General features: G+C 39.6%; 1 protein-coding gene across 1 annotated transcript in view; it reads right to left on the bottom strand.

The window, feature by feature from the left end:
• The window catches only part of LOC132538201 (proline-, glutamic acid- and leucine-rich protein 1-like), a 43,316-nt gene extending 22,403 nt beyond the window's left edge, over positions 1–20,913 (bottom strand). Inside the window, exon 1 of the mRNA XM_060190804.1 lies at positions 20,769–20,913. Coding sequence (XP_060046787.1) covers positions 20,769–20,913 — 145 coding nt within the window. The remainder of the gene's footprint in view (positions 1–20,768) is intronic.
• Positions 20,914–22,388: the final 1,475 nt, after the last annotated feature.

Below are 22,388 nucleotides of genomic sequence, written 5' to 3'. Positions count from 1 at the left end.
CCAAATATTGTTTAATAGTTCCACTTATGGGGGGACTAGAATATTCAAATTCATAAATAAAAAATCAAGTTGAGGGTACTAGAGGCTGAAAGCAATGATATTATTCAACTGGGTACACTGTTTCAGCTTGGAATGTTGGTAAATTTCTTGAAATGGAATGCAGTAATGATTGCATTTAAATGTGAATGTACATCATACCCCTTAATTGTACACAGAAAGTTGATTAACATGGATAACCTTGTTGTGTATACTTTACCATAGTTTAGAAAGCAGAAAATTTAATTCACTGGAATGAAGCAAATTGAGAGTAATTGTGGAATACTATACTATACAGCTGTTAGAATAGGAGTAGAAACACTCATAGGCAAGGAACTTTGGAACCATTTAGGGAATGGAACAGAATGGAATGGAATGCTGAACACATTTATTGGGGCATATTTATACAGCAAATTTTGGCAAACTTCCCCATGAATTTGGATCCTTCACCCAGTTATGTAATTATGGAACTGTCTTATTGGTCTGAGACAGTTTCTTCTCCTAATCACGTCTGGGAGGTCAGGAGCAGCAAGTGGTGGCCTTTATAGCACATACATAATGATAATTTTCTCAGAGAGCTGTTTCAACAGCACACATTCCATGGAGGTCTGCCTCTAGTGCCATGGGCATCTTCCTCTAAAAGCTAATTCACAGAATTCTACCATGAGGTTTGTCTCAGAATGCTGTTTTAAAAGGCTTTCTACCATTTCTCTCCTGACTTGGTCTCCTATGGTATACCTCAACTGTATACAGTGTTGTAAACAAATGTTATTTCCTTGATGCATGATGGTGGAAAAGGACTTAAGTTGAAGGTGAGAATATTTTACAGACACTTGTTACAGGGAGATGAGAGATTGTGCTCGTGTCAACAAATGTATTCTAACCATTAACACTCACAATAAAATGAAAAAAATAACATCTTAATTAGAAAGAACAAGAAAGACATTTTTTCTTGAGTGTGGAGCTTTCCAAATTTTGTCTTCCACAGTCTAGCAAAACTTATATGTAGAAATTGTTACTCATGGGTCTTACAGGTTTGTAAGAAAAATATAAGCAAATTACTGTTACACATAGTGTACTAGATTATGCAAAAGAAGTAAACTCAGAATGCTAATGGGTATTCATTAGGTACCATGATTAGATACTTAAGGCTTGTAAAATTGTGCAGGAACTATAAAAATACTTGAATACTTGAACAAAAGGAAAGTACCATGTCCTAAATGTGGAAAAAAAAAATGACAGCGACAATTATACATGAAACTGAATGCTACAAAATATAATATTAGGTAAAAAAATTTTCAGGTTAATTATTTATAAAAGCTTGTTACATCTGAAGACAATTATAAGCTACGTTTTTCCTCCAAGTTCCAGATATAGACAATGATTACTAGTAAAAACTATTGTAAATTAACATTGTTAATACATGAAATATATCATCATTAATTTCCAAAGCACCACTATAAAACAAATGCCTTCATCATGAAATTACACTGCATTTGGAATATGGGCACATTTTTAAAAGTCAAGAGTGTGGGGTAGACATGTAATGCTAATTAGCATAAGGCCCACTTGAAGTCAGAGAAAGCCTTGAATTCCATGTGAGCACCGAGACACAGGTAGACACATTCGAGTCCAACAGAGCTTCCAGGGGATGCCAGAGAAAAGACTTGAAATGGTTTATTTTTCTTTGAAAGGCTGCTGTAGCAAAATACTGTACTATGAGTGGATTAAAGAACAGAAACAGTTGTACCCCTCCTACCCTATGGTTTTGTTAATTAATCCTTTCTTAAATAAAAAAAAATAATAATAATAATAAAAAGACAAGAGTACCCAAATACCCTTATAGTACAGTGATAGCAACAAAAATAAGGTAAGAAAAAAAAATATTTAAGACTTGGAAAGAAACAAAACTATTATTGTGGTCTGGGAACTGGCGCAGTGGGTGAGGCATCGGACTCTCAAACATGAGGTCCTAAATTCAATCCTGGCAACCCATGGACCAAAGTGATATCTGGTTCTTCCTCTCTCTCCTCTTGTCTTTCTCATTAATAAATAAATAAAATCTTAAAAAAAAATAAATAAAGAACAGAAACATTGTCTCCATAAATTCTGGAAGCTTGGTATTTGCAGGGCAGGTTCCTTATAAGGGCTTTAAGAGATTTGTTCCCTGTCTCCTGAAAGCTTCATGTACTTTACAGGCAACCTTCAGCTTTTCTTGGCTTATGGCAGCATTACTCCAACTTTTATGAAACTCTTTCCCGTGTCTCTGGGACCCAACTTTCTCTCCTTTTCATAAGGACACTAGTCATTGTTTTTAAGGACTCAACTTACCACAATATGAAATCATCCTAATTTAATTATGTCCGCAATATCTTGTTTCCTAATAAGGTCATAATCTGAGGCTGGACCCTCAACATGAATTTTGAGGGACACAACCCTATAAGAGTGGGTGGAGGAGTGATGAGCAACTTAGGGAGCATCTGCTATGGTCTGGCAGGGATGGAAAAGTACAAGGTCACCCCAGATATAGATTTCAAAGTGTCAGATGAGGCTGCTGTGGGAATAGGGAAGGTCATGAATCACCTTGTAAATCAAATATGAGTTTAATCCACAGGCCAGGAATCTTTGGAGTGATATTTAGAAATTCATTTAAAGCACAATTCCTTGGTTGTTGTGGAATCTTAGATCATAATTCCTGAGACCCATGTTTGAAAACTCAAGCTTAGGGATACTGAAGTTAATTCATCTTTTCATCTCCTGTATTTGAATCTTTTCTGAAGTTGGGGTAGACTGTTAATCAGGCATAGGAGAAAAACTGAAATGTCTTGTTTATGTGTCTGACTTCTTCATTACCCTTTAGGTACCTACAGGGCCAGGATCTATTTTTTTCTTTTCAGTTTTTCAGTGGTGAGTGTGGGGGAATAATGGCTTAAAGTAGACAGTATAAAAGGCAGTAGCCTTGAAATTCCCTTTTTATGCAGTTGTTTGTTAAGTGCTTTTAGTATGTCTTGCTGAGTGAAGTAGAAAAATTCTTTGCCCCTTCCCCCTTGAATAAACAGGACCTAATCAGTGAAGGCCACCCATTGTTTTAAGGACCCTGCATGGGGACAAGCCTTATCAGGACCTTTGCACAGACTTTGTGGTGTGCTGTCTACCGGATGGGTGGTCATAGCCGATGGCAGGAGGATGTGCCTGGTTGAATTCTATTGGTTGTGTGATCTTACTATATTTGAAACTAGCCCGCGCTTTGCTTTGAATGGATCATGCTTTTGCTAAGTTTGAAATGATTGGATTTTGTGTTTGCTATAGCCTGTTATTGGATGTAGGTTGATAAGGTGATGTGCTCCCCCTCCCTGAGTGTAGTCTGAATTCCTATAAATTGTGTGGCTTGAGCCCTGTTTGGGGTCGAGCTTGGTAGACTAACACCAGTCACCATCTCGGCCCGGATTGCAATTCGCTAATAAACATCTTTGCTTCCTTACAGTGGATGGTGGTTTGATTTATGCTCGCTAACAGACAGTAAATACAGTTATTGGTGTATGTGCAAAATTTCTCCGTTTTCTGAAAAACATTCAAACCTCATGCCTAGGTCCTCCTCCACCATCTTGCACCAGGACCTGAAAGCCCACCCTCCCCCCAGAGTCCTTGACTTTGGTGAGGATCTATTTATTTCCAATATCCTTTACCGTTTTGTATCTCATTGCTAAAATATTAGGTCAGTAAATACTAAACTAACTGAAAGCCATAGAGAGACTCTCTAAGCTCAGGTCAGTTATAAATTGGATGCCTTGTATTGCCCAGGAGGGGGGCGCTGTTCACATAATTTCAAACCCTGGTCAAGGCACTATTTACCTTTTCCAGACCAAGGAGTTAATTAATATTCCATGATGATGTCCAGGAAGCCCAGAGTACTCTGAGCCTGGGAGATTGTGGAAGTGAGGGTGGAGGTGGGGGAGACGTATGAGGGGACGAGGAGGGGGAATTATCGCAAACTAAATCTGTGGTATGCCTCAAAGCCAGGTGTGACCCTGCTCTGATTAAAAAAACAAAACAAACAAACAAACAAAAAAGCAAATGTGAACCAGAAATCAAAACTATCTTAAAAAAGACACAGTCTGGGGGAAAAAACCACATCTTATATATATATATTTCTACAAAACAAATGACATTAAAAAGTGAAAACCTGTCAAGCTGAAATAAAATATTTACATTTTTTTTTACATTGGGCTAAAATTAATATCATAAATGCACACACACACAAAAATAGAAAAAGTCAAAAAGAAAAGAGGCAAAGGAGATGAACAGTTTGTGTATTAGGAATACAAATATAACAAGCAAAGGGTGTTACTTATCCAAGAAGTATAAAGTAAAATTAAAACAACTAACTTTTTATTGATTGTTGGATTGGTAGAAATGAAAAAGATCCAGTGCCGTGATAGTGGAGGTCAAAGGGAAAAGTGTAACTGATTTTATTTCTGGAGGGCATTTCTGTCACCATTAAAAAGTAAACAAGCTTGTGTCCAGAAAGTCCAGTTTTAGGGATTGGTTCCAATAATAATAACTGCCACCCTTAATTAGCACTTACTGAGGGCCAGGTCTCATGCCAAGTGCATTTCACCACTACACTTCCTTCAGAGATCATTTATTTGTTTGTTTGTTTGTTTTTGATGGCTTGTTGATTGTAGGCTCCATTTTTCAGAAGGAGAAGCTGAAACTTAGTGAGGTTAAGTTTTTCCACAAATTAGTAAAGTCAGTATAAATATTTTTTTGTTTGTTTTTGGCTTTGGTTACTAGAGCACTAACTCAGTTCTGGTTCATGTTGTTGGAGAGAGAAGGAGGATTGAAACTGGAACTCTGGAGCCTCAGGCATGAGTGTCTCTTTGCATAACCATTATGCTATCTCTCCTGCCCTGATGGCAGGATTTAAATTCAGGCAATCTGATTCCAGAGCCCATACATATAACCTCTCTGTTAGCTTGATGTGACATATGCAAGTGTGAAGCTTTCTCCTTCATTAGTCTCCTACCCCCACATCCATCTCACATACACAGCGTTCTTATAGAAGCTAAACCTAAAATTCTAAAATTAGAGTTCCTGCCACATCAGCTGCAGTGATAAGGAAACAGCTCCTGACAATGAGTAGGAAGAGAAGAGTCTGGGTGATGCTGTACCAAGTAGAGCACACATGTCACCATGTGTGAGGATTGTAGCTCAAATCCCCAGTCCCCTCATGCAGAGGAGAAGCTTCATGAATGGTCAACAGTGCTGCCAAGTGTTCTTTTGCTTACACCACCCCCACCATGCCTATTTGTCTCTATCAGAAAGGGCAAAAAAGAAGAAAAGAAAATGTCCAAGGGGAACACTGGGGTAGTCATGCAGGCACAAAGCCCCGGAGAAAACTTGGGGGTATAATAAAAGAAAAAAAGCAGTATACAATACTATATTAAGTGTTGTTGTCAATGTCATGGTACAGTTGGGGAGAAAAGAGCAAGTTGTAAAATAACCTAAATAATGTAAATGATATATATATATATATATATATAGAGAGAGAGAGAGAGAGAGACACACATACACACAAAGGATGGATATATATATTTATATAAATATATACAAAGGATACACATACATATATATATTGTTTACAGTAATCATTCCTTAACTGTGATGTGCTGAAGCTTTCACTTCTTGACTTTAAATATCATATCATTTAGATCTCTTCCTCTAACAAGTAACAGAAATTCTAACTCAAGTTAACTTAAATACAAAAGAGGAATGATAGGATTCCTGATATGATCTGGCAACTTGACAACGCTGGGATTGCTGTGATTTGGCAATTTAATGTCTTCAACGAGTTGATTTCTTTCCATTCCTCTGCTCTGTGTCACTTGAATTCTTAGGCAAGATACTCTCACAGTAGCAAAATAGATTCCAGCAGTTCTACGCTTCATATATGTACCACTCGATACCCAGAAATGAAAACATATTTGTGTCCAATAATCCTCAGCAAAATGTCTTCAGATTTGATTTGGATTGAACCAACTCTGAATGAACCCTGGCGGCCAGGAGAATAGCAAATGCTGATTGCCATGAGACTGTACTCTCAAAATGAATCATTGTGGGATAAAGCCCAGGTCACACCTTTTAAGTCCCTTCTACATCAGTTATTCTTTCTTTCTTTTTATCTATATATCTCTATCCTCTATCCTTTAACTTACAAAATTTATATTCATTTCATAATAAAATATTATGCCTAAAAGAAATATTCTATAATACAAAAAATACACAGTGAACAAGACTATGTTTTCTACCCCACCCCAAAATTCTAAACACTATTGTATACTATAAATGCATATTTTCTTGCCCTGTCTTATCTACATACAGAAGTATACGTTAGTCCATTAGTCTTCTTTACCACTACAACTTCCTTGAGATTTTGAAAATGGGGCATAGTTAACCCTTGTCTTATGGAAAGATGGAAATTAAGGTGGTATTCTTTGGGCTGGTGGTTAGAAGAGTGGAATGGGCCAGGGAGACCACAGATGAGAAGGGAAACTGTATAGAACAGGAGCACCTCTGAATAGTTTTTATACTCAAACGGGGTTTAAATAATCACAAACACCCTCAGAGGGTAGGTAGGAAAGCTAGCCAGGGATGGGATGGGATAGGGAGTTCTGGAGGTGGGAATTGTGTGGAATTGTACCCCTCTTAGCCTATGGTCTTATTTTATAAATGAAAATTATATAAAAAATAATAGTAATAAATAAATGGAAAAAATCACAAGCAGGACTGGAGAGATACCACAGTGATATGTATAACAGGCTTTTTTGAGTGAGGCTCTGGGGTCCCAGGTTCAATCCAGACACCAGTACAAAACAGAGCTGAGCAGTTTTCTGAGGGAAAAAAAAATCAGACAGATAACAAAACAAGGAGGACTTTGGGACAGGAATCATATGACTCACAATTCTTAAAATATTTAGTGTCATGTCCTTTGTAGAGAACATTTGTCAACCCCTTCAAGAAGAAGACTTAAAAAAAAATATAGTAGACTGAAGGACTGAGAGACTGCTCATCAAGTAAAGCACATGCTTCACTAAGCTTGAGAACCTGGGTTCAACTCTCTCCCAGACTGCATGGAAGTACTATGAACAGGAAAAGCTTCACAAGTGGTGGAGTGCCAGTATTTTGTTTTTCTTATTCTTTCTTGTTGTTTTCGATGGGTTAGGTTGTTTTCGCCGGGCTGGCTTCACGGGTGGGTAACAGACGACCAGGGACTCATGGTTGAGCTGTAGGCAGTATCTCTTTATTCATGCAGGACGCAGCACAATCTAAGACGAGCAAAGTTAAACTCAAAGTACAGTACAGTACAACTCACAATGCTGTCTTTATATATACTTGCCAAGTAGGGTGGAAACAGGATGTGACATAGAGAGGGTGGAGAGAAAAGTGACTGGTGAAAATCAGAGTGTGACAAGGAGGGGGCGGAACAGGCGAGAATCCTATCACTGAACCACCAATGCCCTGGAGGGAGTGCTTTATGTAAATGTAAAAGTGATTTATGTAAATAGACCAAAGCTTTGGATCAGTAAATCCCTATATAGGCATATGGTTAAGCAGAAGCCAGGGGGAGGTGGCATACTACCCAACACTTTCTGCCTTTTTCTCCCTCTCTCTCAGTATCTCTTGATTTGATATTGAATGGAGGGGGAAAAAAGACTCTGTCTCTCCCTAAGTTGTAGAATCAGGTAGGCACTAAAAGCCTTAGAGGCAGAGAGAGAGAGGGAGAGAGAGAGAGACAGAGAGGCAGAGAGAGAGACAGAGAGAGAAGAAGAAGAAGAGGAGGAAGAAGAGGAGGAGGAAGAGGAGGAGGAGGAAGAGGAGGAGGAGGAGGAGGGGAATGAACAGAAGGAGGAAGGAGAAGGAGGAGGAGGAAGAGGGGGAGGGGAATGAAGAGAAGGAGGAAGGAGAAGGAGGAGAAGGAGGAAGGAGGAGGAGGAGGAGGAGAGGAGGAGGAGGAGGAGAAATTAAAAATAGAGATGGAGGTAGAATGGTCTCAGAAACGAAAAGGTACAACTTCCATTAGACTGGAGGGGTGAATGGTGTTGAGTTTACCCAAGAATTCAGGTAAGATGAAAATTTAAGAATGCTTTGGAATTGGCAATTAGGAGGTAGGTCACTGTGACCTTTGTAAAGCAGTTTTTGGGGGAGTGTTGACAAACAGACTTTTGAGTTACAAGAAAGGAAGTAACTAAGAACGGGAGGGCTGGCAAGGGAATGCGGGAGAGATACAAAAGATACATGTTCAGTAAACGTCAATTAATAAATAAATACCTTATTTAAGATTATTATTATGAATGTAGATATTGCTCATTTCTTCAAGCCACACCTGAGTTCTTTCTGTTTTTATTCTTTCTCTTCAAAAATATTTTTCCCTGTCTGGACTTTGCTGGGGATTTATGTCTGTGTGGTTGTGTGATTCCATCAAAAAGAAAAAGAGACGGAGAAAGGAGAGACACCACAATATCAGCTCAACAAGCTTCTCCTATGAATGGTCCTCCTATGTGGTGGCTTGAAACTTGAAGCCAGGCCCTCACACATTAGGTAAAGTGTGTGTTTTACTGACTGAGCTATTTCCTGGCCTTTGTGGCTCCTTTCTTTTCTACATTTCACTTTGGGAGGAAGTAATTACCTAATGGACATAAAAGCAGGACTTTTTGCTCTGGGTAGAATCGTGGTTGCAAGCCAGTCCTCCTCTCACATGGTACTGGTGAAGCAACCCAAATCCACAAAGGACAAGTGATAGGGCTGGGCCCCACAGAGAAGTGGACAGAAATAAGAATTTGGTTTTTCATTCCAATTTTTTTCCTATGGTGTGACTACTCTTTTTTTTAATTTTTCTTTTTCTCAAATGTTCGTTGACAGCTCCATGGTATCATCATCTTGCTAGCATCTAGTAGATTATTGATAAATAATTCAAGTAATTAGATATTTATTGCCAGACCATATATATATATATATTAAAGTTTTTGACTGACAGAGAAATTGAGATTGGAGGGTGAGATAGAGAGGGAGAGAAAAGGAGAGATACCTGCAGCACTGCTTTATCAATTGTGAACCTTCCCATTTGTAAGTGGGGACCGGGAGCTTGAACCTGAGTCTTTGTGCATGGCACTGTGTGTGTTCAACTGGGTGTAGTATACCACCTTCTGCCCTCCATGCCCTTACTCTTTTTTTGACTGCTAGTGTTACTGTCTCTTTCATTGTGTAAAATCACCAATACCTAGGTATATATAAATTTTCTTACTTAGAAATATTTACTTTTTAACTACACACAAACACACACACACACACACACACACACACACACACACACAGAGAGAGAGAGAGAGAGAGAAAGAGAGAGAAAGAAAGAGAGAGAATAAGGGAGAGAACCAGTGCATTGCTCTGAAATTTGGGGTCCCAGGGACTGAATTTGGGGCTTTAGGCATCCAAGTCTAGCACTCTGTCACTGAGCCACCTCCCCAGTGACTGAATTGTTTTCATGGTAACAAAAACATATAATATAGAACTTACCACCTTAATTATTTTTAAGTGTACAGTAATTCAAGGGCATAAAGAACATTCACATTATTTTTTTAAAAGTCACATTAAGTATAATAAAATAGTAAGTTTTTCTATCTTCTCCAGATGAAATTCTGTACCCCTAAACAGGAACTCCTTATTATTGCCCTTGGCTGAGGGCAATTTACTGCAACAAAATCCTCATTTTAATTGTATTGACTTTTTTGGAATCAGATATTTACTTATGGTCAATCAAAATATAATACATTTTTGTTACTACACAGTATTCCCTTATGGTCCTTTGCTGCTGGTTCCTAAACTCCACCTCTAACCTCAGATCTAAATTTGTGCTTTGCTTATAGCACATGATTTCACTGGCTTGTGGATTGAAAACTGTGCCTTGTCATAGCTTTACCTTACCTTTTTAAACATTATGTGTGAGCTTGAAAATGTTTCTGTTGTTGTAGGTTAATTTCTGCATTTCCAGAATTTCATAAAGTTGACATCATGCACTAAATATTCTTGGGTAACTAACTCCCTTCATCCTATATAATATATATTAAAAAAAAAAATTCTTATGTGGGAGTCGCGGTAGCACAGTGGCTTAAGCATGTGACCCGAAGTGCAAGGACCAGCGTGAGGATCCCAGTTGGAGTCCCCAGCTAGCCACCTGCAGGGGAGTCACTTCACAGGTGGTGAAGCAGGGTTGTAGGTGTCTTTCTCTCCCCCTCTCTGTCTTCCCCTCCTCTCTCCATTTCTCTCTGTCCTATCTAACAATGACGACATCAATAACAACAATAATAACTACAACAACAATGAAAAACAAGGGCAACAAAAGGGAAAATAAAAAACTATAAAAAATTTTAAAAAATCATGTGCTGTGTATTTTAGTAGTCTGTTTCATTTTCATTACTGATCAGTATTTAATGATATAGGTATATCAAAATTTTTGTGTCTACTCTCTAGCTGACAGATAATTAAGTTACTTCTAGTTTTCCAATTTTGTTTTGTTCTCATTAATATGAATGAAACTTTATTTTCATCACTAGGGTTATTGTCGGGGCTCAATACCTGTAAAACAAATTCACTGCTCCTATAAACCGTTTTTCTTTTTTTGTTGTTCTTTATTGAGGGGGATTAATGGTTTACAGTCTACAGTAAAAATACAGTAGTTTGTACATATGTAACATTTCTCAGTTTTCCACGTAGTAATCTAACCATTTTAAATTATTTTTCTGTTTATTTTATTTGATAGGACGGACAGAAATTGAGAGGATGGGTGGGACAGAGAGGGAGAGAGAGAAAGAGACACCGGTAGATCTGCTCCTCTGCAGGTGGAGACCTTGAGCTTGAGCCTGGAGCCTTGTGCTTGGTCACGTGCACTCAGCTGGATAGGCCACCAGCCTGCGTAGATTACGAATAAAACCTCTACAAGCACTCATGTACAAGTCTTTGTGTGGACACATGTTTTCATTTCTCTTGGGAGAGAAACTAGGGGTACAAATGCTGAATCAATTTGGTTAGTGTAACTTTATAAAAATTTGACAAATTATTTTCCAGTGTGCCGTTTCTTTCTTTTTTAAATATTTATTTTCCCTTTTGTTGCCCTTGGTTTTTTTCTTTTATCGTTGTTATAGTTATTGATGTCATTGTTACTAGATAGGACAGAGAGAAATGGAGAGAGGAGGGGAAGAGAGAGAGGGGGAGAGAAAGATAGACACCTGCAGACCTGCTTCACTGCTTGCGAATCGACTCCCCTGCAGGTGGGGAGCCAGAGCTCGAACCGCCATCCTTACGCCAGTCCTTGCTCTTTGTGCCACATGCGCTTAAACTGCGCTACTGCCTGACTCCCACCGTTTTGTATTTCTACCAGCAATAAATGAGACTTCTATTGTTTGGCAATTTGGGGGTGACACTGACATGATTCTGTAATTCTCTGTCTTCTTCAGAGAGTGGATAAACAATCAAAAAAAGTCTGAGGTAGAATAACAAAAAAGTAAAGACAACTTTGTATAGCATCTGTACCTCCTATTCTTATGAGAGAAACCAAGCAAAACGCAAGCATTCAATAGACTTGAGAACCCAGAAGTAACTTCTTACATATATGAAGCTTAACTCACTTATATATAAAATTAATTTATGGAGTCCAAACCATAAAGCAAAAAAACTTATTCAGTAAATGGTGTTGGGAAAATTGTATAAGCACATGCAAAAAAAAAAAAAGAAAGAAAGAAAGAAAGAAAGAAACTGGATCACTATCTTATACTACACACAACAGTTAAGTTAAAATGGATTAAAGGTCTAGAAGTTAAAGCTTAAACCATAAAATATACTGAAGAAAAAACATAAGCTAAACACTACATGATATTGAATTTCTTTTTAAATTTTATTTATTTATTTTCCCTTTTGTTGCCCTTGTCTTCTTATTGTTGGTGTAGTTATTATTATTCTTGTTATTGATGTCGTCGTTGTTAGATAGGACAGAGAGAAATGGAGAGAGGAGGGGGAAGGCAGAGATGGGGAGAGAAAGATAGAGACACCTGCAGACCTGCTTCTCCGCCTGTGAAGCAACTCCCCTGCAGGTGGGGAGCCGGGGGATCAAACCGGGATCCTTACACCGGTCCTTGTGCTTTATGCCACTTGCGCTTAACCCATTGTGCTGCCGTCCGACTACCGATATTGAATTTCATGCTGTCTTTAGAGACTTCCATTGAATGGTAAATGGAAATGGGGTTTTGTTTGTTATCAAATTAAAAATCTTCTGCTCAGGAGTATTCTATTGGGCATATATATAGTATATACGTGTATGTGTGTGTGTGTGTGTGTGTGTGTCAGTAACAAGTGCTGGTAATATATTGTGTGAAGAGAAAAAGAACCCTCATACAATGTTGGTGGAAATGTAAATTGATCCAGCCTTTATGGAAAACAGTACCATGATCCTTAAAATGTTTTTTAAAAATACAGGACCATCAATATAGCTCACATAGATAGTACACTGGCTTTGCCATGTTAGGCAGTGGGGTTCAAGTCCAGCCCTCTCCTTATTGGAGCAAGCTTCAGTGCTGTGGACTCTCTCTCCTTCTTCCTCTCTCCTTCACTTTCTTCCCTTCTAATTGAAAAAGTAAAGCTGAGTTATGAAGCTCAGAAATAACAACTACAAAAAAAGTGATTCAGCATTTCTACTTGTATGGAAAGAGAAAAATAGACATCTGCAGACTTGCTTCACTGCTTGTGAAGTGGCCTCCCTTCCCCTGCAGGTGGGGAGCCGGGGGCTGGAACTAGGATCCTTACTCTAGTCCTTGCGCTTTGCGCCACCTGTGCTTAACACACTGTGCCACCACCTGACTCCCCATATGGAAGATTTTTTTCCCCCAAAATTACTTTATTGGGGAGATGATGTTTTATAAGACAGTTATTAACTCCTGGGCACAATTTCTCACCTCTCTGTAATAGGTATCTGTGCACTGCTCCCACCACCAATTAAATCCTTCACCATTAAACACTGGTTGGGAAATGCCTTCTCTATCCCCTGCCCCGCCCTCCCTCCCCTGCAACTCCCCTAGACTTTTGCATTATGGCTATATGCCACATCCAGTTCAAGTTTTATCCTGTGTTTTCTTTTGCATTCATTGTTTCCTTAGTTCTATCTGTAAGAGAGAGAATCAAAACCTGTTTTTTTAAAATATATCTTCTGGAGAAGATCTGTGTATTTTGCTTTTTTTTTTTTTTTCTTCTCCTAGGAGTAATTTACTACCAGACCTATTTTAGGCAGGTTTATTTGTGTGTTTTGTGTTTGTGTTTATTTTGGACCAGACATTATGAATTCTAACTGCAAGTCCATACGAAGTGAATTTATGAGCATATCCAATTTATTTCTTTAGGCCAGGTTCTCCTAGAAACTGATCGTAAAACATATTTGAGCACACAGTTTATTCTGGAGGTGATCTTAGCTAGTCCCTAGTAGAGGGATTGGTAATTAAGACAAGAATAAGAATGGGATACTGGGACATTCATGAAGAGGAAGCTCCCATTGGTCATGTGGAGCTTAGATGCACAAAAATCCTGTATGAGATAGTATTGAATGTGCATTAGATGGGGCTGGGCAGTGGTACATCCGGTTAAGTGCACATAATATTAAGCAAGGATCTGGGTTCCAGCCCCCAGGTCTCCACTTTCAGGGGGAATACTTCACAAGCAGTGAAGCAGGTCTGCAGACGTCTTTCTCCCTCTCTTTATTCCCCTCCCATCTCAATTTCTCTCTGTCTTATTGAATAAAATGGAAGAAGAAAATTTTTAAAAAATTGGGTGGTGGGAATTGTGTGGAATTGTACCCCTCCTACCTTATGGTTTTGTTAATTAATCCTTTCTTAAATAAAAAAGAAGAAAAATGGCTGCCAAGAGCAGCTGTGGATTCACAGTGCAGGCACTGAGCCCCAGCTATATCCCTGGAGGCAAAAACAACAGCAATAACAGCAAAACAGAATATGTATTAGACTTGCCTGGTGAAACAGACTCGAGTATCTGGGTATTTACCTATCAATTCCCTGTAATTTTTAGTTAATTGCTGTTCTGAAGTCAACAATTACCTACCCTTCTAGTGTATAGATGAAGCTGCCAACCAAAGCCTGCAAATAATCAAACTTGTTTTTTTTTTTTTTTAGGTTTTATTAGTGATTTAGTAATGGTTTACAATATTATAAGATATTGGGGGTATAATTCCACACTGTTCCCACCCCAGAGTTCTGTGTGCTCATACCCCTCCAGCAGAAACTACAGTAGTTATCCCAAGGATGACTACATAATTATATCTATCTATCTGTCTGTCTATCTATCTGTATAAATATATACATATATATAGCCCATTTTTATTCACTTCTACTGTCTTACCGTAACTTTCTTTTTTTTCCAAAATTTCTTTATTGGGGAATTAATGTTTTACATTTGATAGTAAATACAATAGTTTGTACATGCATATCATTTCCCAGTTTTCTGTATAACAATACAACCCCCACTAGGTCCTCTGTCATCCTTTTTGGACCTGTATTCTCCCCCCAGCCCCACCCCAGAGTCTTTTATTTTGGTGCAATATACCAACTCCAGTTCAGGTTCTACTTGTGTTTTCTCTTCTGATCTTGTTTTTCAACTTCTGCCTGAGAGTGAGATCATCCCATATTCGTCCTTCTGTTTCTGACTTATTTCACTTAACATGATTTTTTCAAGGTCCATCCAAGATCGGCTGAAAACGGTGAAGTCACTGTTTTTAATAACTAAGTAGTATTCCATTGTATATATATATACCACAACTTGCTCAGCCACTCATCTGTTGTTGGACACCTGGGTTGCTTCCAGGGTTTGGCTATTACAAATTGTCCTGCTAAGAACATATGTGTACACAGATCTTTTTGGATGGGTGTGTTGGGTTCCTTAGGATATATCCCCAGGAGAGGAATTGCAGGATCATCGGGTAGGTCCATTTCTAGCCTTCTGAGAATTCTCCAGACTGTTCTCCACAGAGGTTGGACCAATTTACTTTCCCACCAGCAGTGCAGGAGGGTTCCTTTGACCCCACAACCTCTCCAGCATTTATTGCTGTTACCTTCTCTCTTTTTAAAATTTTTTAATTAACTTAATTTTTTTATTGGATAGAGACAGGTAGAAATTGAGAGGGAAAGGGGTGATAAGGAGGGAGAGAGACAGAGAGACACCTGCTGCCCTGCTTCACCATTTGTGAAGCTTTCCCCCTGCAGGTGGGAACCAGAGGATCGTACCTGGGTCGTTGCACACTGTAACATGTGCGCTCAACCAGGTGTGCCACCACCTGGCCCCACCTTTTCTGATGTATGACATTCTCACAGGAGTGAAGTGGTATCTCATTGTTGTCTTTATTTTCATTTCTCTGACAATCAAAGACTTGGAGCATTTTTTCATGTGTTTCTTGGCCTTTTGGATCTCTTCTGTGGTGAATATTCTGTCCATGTCCTCTCCCCATTTTTGGATAGGGTTATTTGTTTTCTTGTTGAGATTGGCAAGATCTTTATATATTTTGACTATTAAACTCTTGTCTGATGTATAGCATATAAAGATCTTCTCCCATTCTGTGAGGTATCTCTTGGTTTGGGTAATGGTTTCTTTTGCTGTGCAGAAGCTTTTTAATTTGATGTACGTAGCTTTCTTTGTAAGTCACACTTGAGCCTATTACTACTTCCGAGTGTCCTTCCTTTTTCCTCTTCTCTCTCAGGTAAGTGAAACAGTGTCTGACTTCCTTTGATATTTTGCAGATTCACTTCTCTTTCAGTGATGATATAAAAACAAAGATTCTTGGTGACAAACATTTTGGGTCCCAGTGAAACTGGGATTTAGACCCCTCTGATTATCTTCCTGTATTATTTCCTCCCTCTGGGAGTATGGGTGCAGAAGGTGGCTTCTTTTTTATTTTTTTAATTTTATTTATTTATTCTCTTTTGTTGCCCTTGCTGTTTTATTGTTGTAGTTATTATTGTTGTCATTGTTGTTGGAAGGTGGCTTCTTTAATTGCTTCTCCATGAGACATGATTCTTGCTAGGTTGATCTATATCACCAGTCTGATAAAACTTCTTACAAGAGATATTCTTCTTAGCTTCCTTGAACAAAAAACTCAAGTTGTGATCTTTTCCTCATTGTTAGCCAGTGCTCTTGTTAATACTCATTCTGAGTATTTACTCTGACTAGATCATTACATTTGATCAAATATTTGTATGTATTTGTGATGGTGTTATTGGATGAGATTATTATCTTGATCAGAGAGGGGTCATCATCGTGGTGGAACAGGCAGAAACTGTGTTGACCTCTTCCAGCAAGAGAGTAAAATCAAACAGTTTCCATAACTTTGTCAATCAAATCTTTGTCACTTAAAAAATATCTATCTATCTATATATGTATATTTTTTCTGCCTGTCTGTGGGTGAGACTAGTGCAGTGCTTCATCATGTTATAGTGTGCTTAGGAGTGAAGTCAGGGTTTCACCCATGTAAGGCATATGCTCTATTATTCATATGCCACTGGGCCTCCACAGAACTTTTGAAATAGTAAAGGATTTGGGACCTAGGAGTGGCTTCACATATGTTCATTCCTTTCTAGTACATTAGTCAGAAACTTATCAAAATAGGCCCCTAATATCTTACATAGGAAGAATGCCATGAAACAGTGAGAAATTTCAGGAATGACCTCTACATAAAATCAAAGTGCTTCTCAATGATTTTTATTTACAGGAAAGCCGTTGGTGGTCACTATTTAGTGAGTCAGAAGAGTGAGGATGAAATTGGAAAATAGTTCATTTGAGTAGTGTGCTTGTTTTGGGGACTTGATCATCCTAAAGAAAGTTTTGGCTTGGAGAGGTGAAACTCAAGTGATGACCAAAAAAAAATTGAGGAAGGGTTGAGAGATGACTAATCTGGTAGAGTTACTTTACTATGAGAAGAGTTCCTTGTTGAGTGCTGTGAGCTCTATCTTTCTCTCTCCCTCTAGACTTTCTGCCTATCCCTCTCTCCTCTTTATTTCTCTTCTCTCTCTCCCAGCACTGCATCAAAAAGGAGAAGGAAGAGGGGGAGGGGGAAGGGGACGAGGAGGAGGGGGAGGAGAGTCAGGCATTCCCTTAACACACTTTCCAAAGACTAAAGTAGGTGAGCTACTTCTCAGGAATTGGATGTGGTGCAGCTGACATGCTCTATTCCACAAAATGGGTGGCACTGACTTCAATGAAGACCTTGAACCCAAAGGGAAGCAGCTGGAAAGTGCACTATGTGGACAGACTGTCAGGAGTTTGCTTTTAATCCAAGAGGAACTAGGGAATCTGTGGTAGGGCAAGGTGGGAGGGGAATTGGAGGTTAGCAAGTACACTAAAACCAAAAACTGGAGGAGAAGCCAAAGACCATACCTGAACTTTAGAAAGAAATAAATGGCAATGTGTGAAAATCAGGAGACTTTTTTCTTACCAGGAGACCTGTGGGTCCTGTGGCTCAGATGTGATGGATCAGTGTTCTGTCATCCTGTCAACCTGCTTTTACTCTCTGACATGGATTAACCCATTCATTCATCTAAAAAATATTTATCAAGCTCCTACTATTCACCTGACATCCTTCCAGTCTTTGGGGATTCAACAGTGAACAAGACCAGGGGAAAGAGAAGACGAGTCAAGAAACAAATAGAGATGTGACAGTGTTAGCAGAGTCTGTGGCAGAATATTGAAAAGGTCACAGGAATGGGAGTGGGGTGGCCTGGGTAGGCTTGTTATTGTTTTATAGAGTAGGTTCAGAAATGTTTATCTGGTGGTGGTTAGTAGAAACCTAGAGGACAGAGGGGCCAGGCTTTGAGACTTGTAAGAAGAGTTATTTCAGAGCTGGGAATTTTTTTTTTATTTGGCTAATGCATTGATTAGCCATGTATATGTTCTAGGTTTATATCCCATTGCATTAAAGGAAGCTTTGGCATTTCTTTCTTTCACTCTGCCTCTGTCTCTGTCTGGAAAAGTGAGCTCAAAGTGGAGTGCTGGGATATTGTGCAGATGCAGTCACATCTGCCATGTTGTCCCCTCAGGCTACTGCTAGTTCCCCGGAGAGTTGGGACATTCTCGGAGTGCCTGTTCCTCCATGTTGTGCCCTCAGGGCATTGTCTATTTCCCCGTGATATTTGGAGTGCTTTGGTTACTCCTCCCCTCTCCCATTCTCACGAGAGTTATTATCCTATCCTGGAGTGCTATGGTTACTCCTCCCCCTTCCCATTCTCACGAAAGCTGCTCCTATAAAAGCCCTTCTTCTTCAGCACCTCACTCTCTTGCCAGCGCTCCACTTCGGTGCTCAGACGCAGGAAAGGTTACTGCGTGAGGCAGCCATTTTTCGCTACCTCCACGTGGCCCAACCTGTTTCTCTAGCACCCAACTCTGAGGTGCCAGTGCAAATAAAGATTTGTGTTCCCTCTTCACTCCGGACCTCCTCTCTCTCTTCTCCGCGGCCTGCAAAACAACAATGGTGAAGCTCTGGATGCCAAAAAAATAAAAGAAAGAAAGGACGATAGAAAGGAAAGAAGAAAGGAAAGAAGAAAAAAAAAAAGAAAAGAAAGGAAAAGTACTTCAGGGAGAAACACTGTAGACCTTAACCACAGGAGACATGGAAGTATCCAGAATCTTCTGTCACCATTAGGGTTTGTCATCTGTACAACTGGCACAGCTTACAATGGTATCTATCAGACCTAAGAAATATGTTGCTTTTAAATTAGTTGGTCCTGGGGTGGAGGAGGTAGCATAATTGTTGTACAAAGTTACTTTCATCCTGAGGCTCCAAAGTCTCAGCTTTAATTCCTCTGTACCACTATAAGCCAGAGCTGAGCAGTGTTCTGGAAAAAAAAAGGGGGGAGGCTAAAGAAGGGAAGGGAAGGGAAAGGACAGGGAAGGGAAGGAAAAGGAAGGGAAAGGAAGGGAAGGGAAGGGAAAAGAAGGGAAGGGAAAGGAAGAGGAGGGAAAGGAAGGGAAGGGAAGGGAAGGGAAGGGAAGGGAAAGGAAGGGAAGGAAAAGGAAGGGAACAGAAAAGAAAAGAACGGTAGACAGAGAAGAGAAGAGAAGAGAAGAGAAGGGAAGGGAAGGGAAGGGAAGGGAAGGGAAGGGAAGGGAAGGGAAGGGAAGGGAAGGGAAAAGCAACAGTGCTAGCTGGCCCTACAGCTGATTCAGATGGAGCAAAATCATCTGAAGATTCAGAAAAGAACTCTTCTGTGACGCCTTCTTTGGAGGAGGCTTTAAGAGCCAGCCAGGGGTGGAGGGAAGGACCAAGTCATTTAAGTACATGAAACAGCATGCCAAAGGCCCTGAGATGACCTCATCTTGAATAGTTCACTTCCAAGGTGAAAGCAGACAACTTCGAATCTTCAGACACAGAGCAGGCACCTCCTCCTTGGAGGAAGTCAAAGATTGGTCCTACTTTCTCTGCAGTCTTCTGGGCAGTGCATGTTCCCATGTTCCATACTGCTGTCCAGGGTTCAGTTCACATAAAATACCAATCCCTTAATTTTTTTTTCAGTCCTTGAATTCTTAAGTTCCCCAAAGTCTTGAAACCATTCCTTTGGGTTCCTGGGTGTATCCATCTCTATTGGAAAAATGATTCTGGCCTTTTGATCCTGAATTCCTGTTCTCTTCCTTCATTGTCAAGCCTGGCCAAGCTTACTCAGTAACATCTGGAAAATAACTTTTCTGTTTCACGTTTTAGCTTTTTAAAAAAATCATGTACCACTCTATAAGGTCACAGCCATATTGTTATGGCCTCAGGTTTTTCTTTTTTCTTTTTTATGTATGTATTTATTCCCTTTTGTTGCCCTTTTCTCATTGCTGTTGTAGTTATTATTGTTGTTGTTATTGATGTTGTTGTTAGATAGGACAGAGAGAAATAGAAAGAGGAGGGGAAGACAGAGAGGAGGAGAGAAAGATAAACACCTGCAGAACTGCTTCACCACTTGCGAAGCAATTCCCCTGGAGGTGGTGGAGCCGGGGGCTTGAACAAGGATCCTTACGCTGGTCCTTGCACTTTGTGCAGGTTTTTCTTTTTAAGCTAAAAATCCTTTGAAGAAAATATTATACACTTAAATTTAGTTTTGTAGTAGATACAAAAAAATGAAAACTGCAATTATAAGTACACCCAACTTAAAAAAACTGGACAAAAAGAAAGAAACTGTCAAAGACTATTATACTTGGAGAGGATGTTTTACAGAAAAAAAGTCACCACTACTTCTCTTCTAAATAATTTCCTTAGTTAAGCCAAGATATAATTTCTTAAAAATTGGGGCTGTGGAGATAGCATAGTTATGCAAAAAGACTGCATAATTTTGCATAGTTATGCAAAGGCACTTTGATGCTTGAGTCTCTGAGGTCTCAGGTTTGATCCTTGGCATCACCATAGACCAAAGCTGAATAGTGCTCTAGTGAAAAAAAAAAATCCATATTCATTTCTTCAGTGTCTCAAAGAAAGTATTTGTTATATAGGCACATCTTCTGGTTCTCTCTCCTTCCACTCACTACACTAGGATCTGCTTGGTCTCCTCCTGAGACCCTGTAGCTTTTCACTTTCAGCTGGATTCATTAGCACCACCAGTATACACTGGCTTTCTAGTGATTGCAAACTCACTCCAGTTTCTTCTTTCTTTACTCTTCTTTCCAACAGGCTTCTTCACAAAGTGGTATATACTGATTGTTCCTAATTCTTCTTTGTTCACTATCTCTTGAAACCACTTTCTCTAGAATTTCACCTCCATTTCTCTTGTTAATCTCACTACTCAAGTCCAATAGGGTTCGTTCAGTCTTCATCTCCCTTGACCTGTTGGTAGCTGATTATTTTCTCCACAGTTAAAATTTTTTAAAAATAATTTAATATTCACTCATGAGAAAGATAGGGTGGGAGAAAAAAAAAGATATCACTCTGGTACATGTGCTGCTAGGGATCGAACTCAGGACCTCATGGTTGAGAATCCAATGCTTTATCCACTGAGCCACTTCCCGGACCACCTAAATTTTTTTAAAATGTTTATTTATTCCCTTTTTGTTGCCCTTGTTGTTTTATTTTTGTAGTTATTATTGTTGTCTGTCTTCCTTGTTGGATAGGACAGAGAGAAATGGAGAGAGGAGGGGAAGACAGAGAGGGGGAGAGAAAGATAGACACCTGCAGACCTGCTTCACCGCTTGTGAAGCGACTCCACTGCAGGTAGGGAGCCAGGGACTCAAACCTGGATCCTTACATTGTCCTTGTGCTTTGTGCCACCTGTGCTTAACCCGCTGTGCTACTGCCAACTCCCTTTTGTTTGTTTTTATAGCCACAAAAATTCTGCCTTTTAGGGTCCTATCTTAAACCTTTGGAACCCTCTGATTTAGTCAGGCCTTCATTGTTCCCTTTATATCTTCCATGCCTTTACATCTGTCTTGTTATCTCCTACTCAACCTTTCTAGAGATTGCCTTCTTGCTCCTAGAACTCAGTCACTACGTTCCTGCTTTTAGATAAGCAGTAATCTAAGTTCTCACTCTCCAGATGCTCTTGTATTGCTTGTTTTTGGAATTTCTCCAAGTCAAGTTTCCACTCATTAATGCCCCCCCATATGATCTGGTCAACCACCCTAAAAGCAATGTCTAAACTATGAACCACACGTTGGTCTTCAACATCAAAAAACTCATTCAAAGGCAGTATCATTACTAAGAAGAAGGAAGTTTGCATTTGAGCCAGAGAACTTGGGTTTGCACCCTAGCTCTGTCCCTTATAGTGTGGCTCTCTTGGGCAAATCACACAGATCCCTAAGTTTTAACATCTCCCTCTTATAAAGCATAGTTAGTGATACAGATCCCTAAGTTTTAACATCTCCCTCTTATAAAGCATAGTTAGTGATACCAACCTCACAATGTAACTGTCAGCAACACATGAAGACATATGAAAGTGTATGGCACCTAGGTGGAAGCCAGCAAATTTCATCTAACTATACCTAATTCCCCCAAATCATCTGTTGTTGTATGCTTTACATTGGTTTGTTCTAGCTCTCCCCCTGCCAAGAAAATTGGTTCAGTCCTGCTAGTTTCGTGGGCCCACTTGTCCCTGCCCCAAGGAACCCCGAGAGAGTTCCAGAGTTCGAGAGTTCTTGGCGCCGCTGCGGGGGAAGGAGGCAGGAGAGTTCTGTTTGGTGATTAGTTTGGGTTAGTTTATGAATTGTTGTTCCTGAATAAAGAAATACAGCTTCCCTGCCCAGCTGTGTGTCCTCGAGTCTCTGTCTACCGCTGCGACGCTAGCCCGGCCTGCTGG

The sequence above is a fragment of the Erinaceus europaeus genome, chromosome 4, assembly GCF_950295315.1.
Source record: "Erinaceus europaeus chromosome 4, mEriEur2.1, whole genome shotgun sequence".
NCBI lineage: Eukaryota > Metazoa > Chordata > Mammalia > Eulipotyphla > Erinaceidae > Erinaceus > Erinaceus europaeus.
The sequence above is the reverse complement of the archived record's forward strand: the minus strand, read 5'-3'. Positions and strand labels throughout refer to the sequence as shown.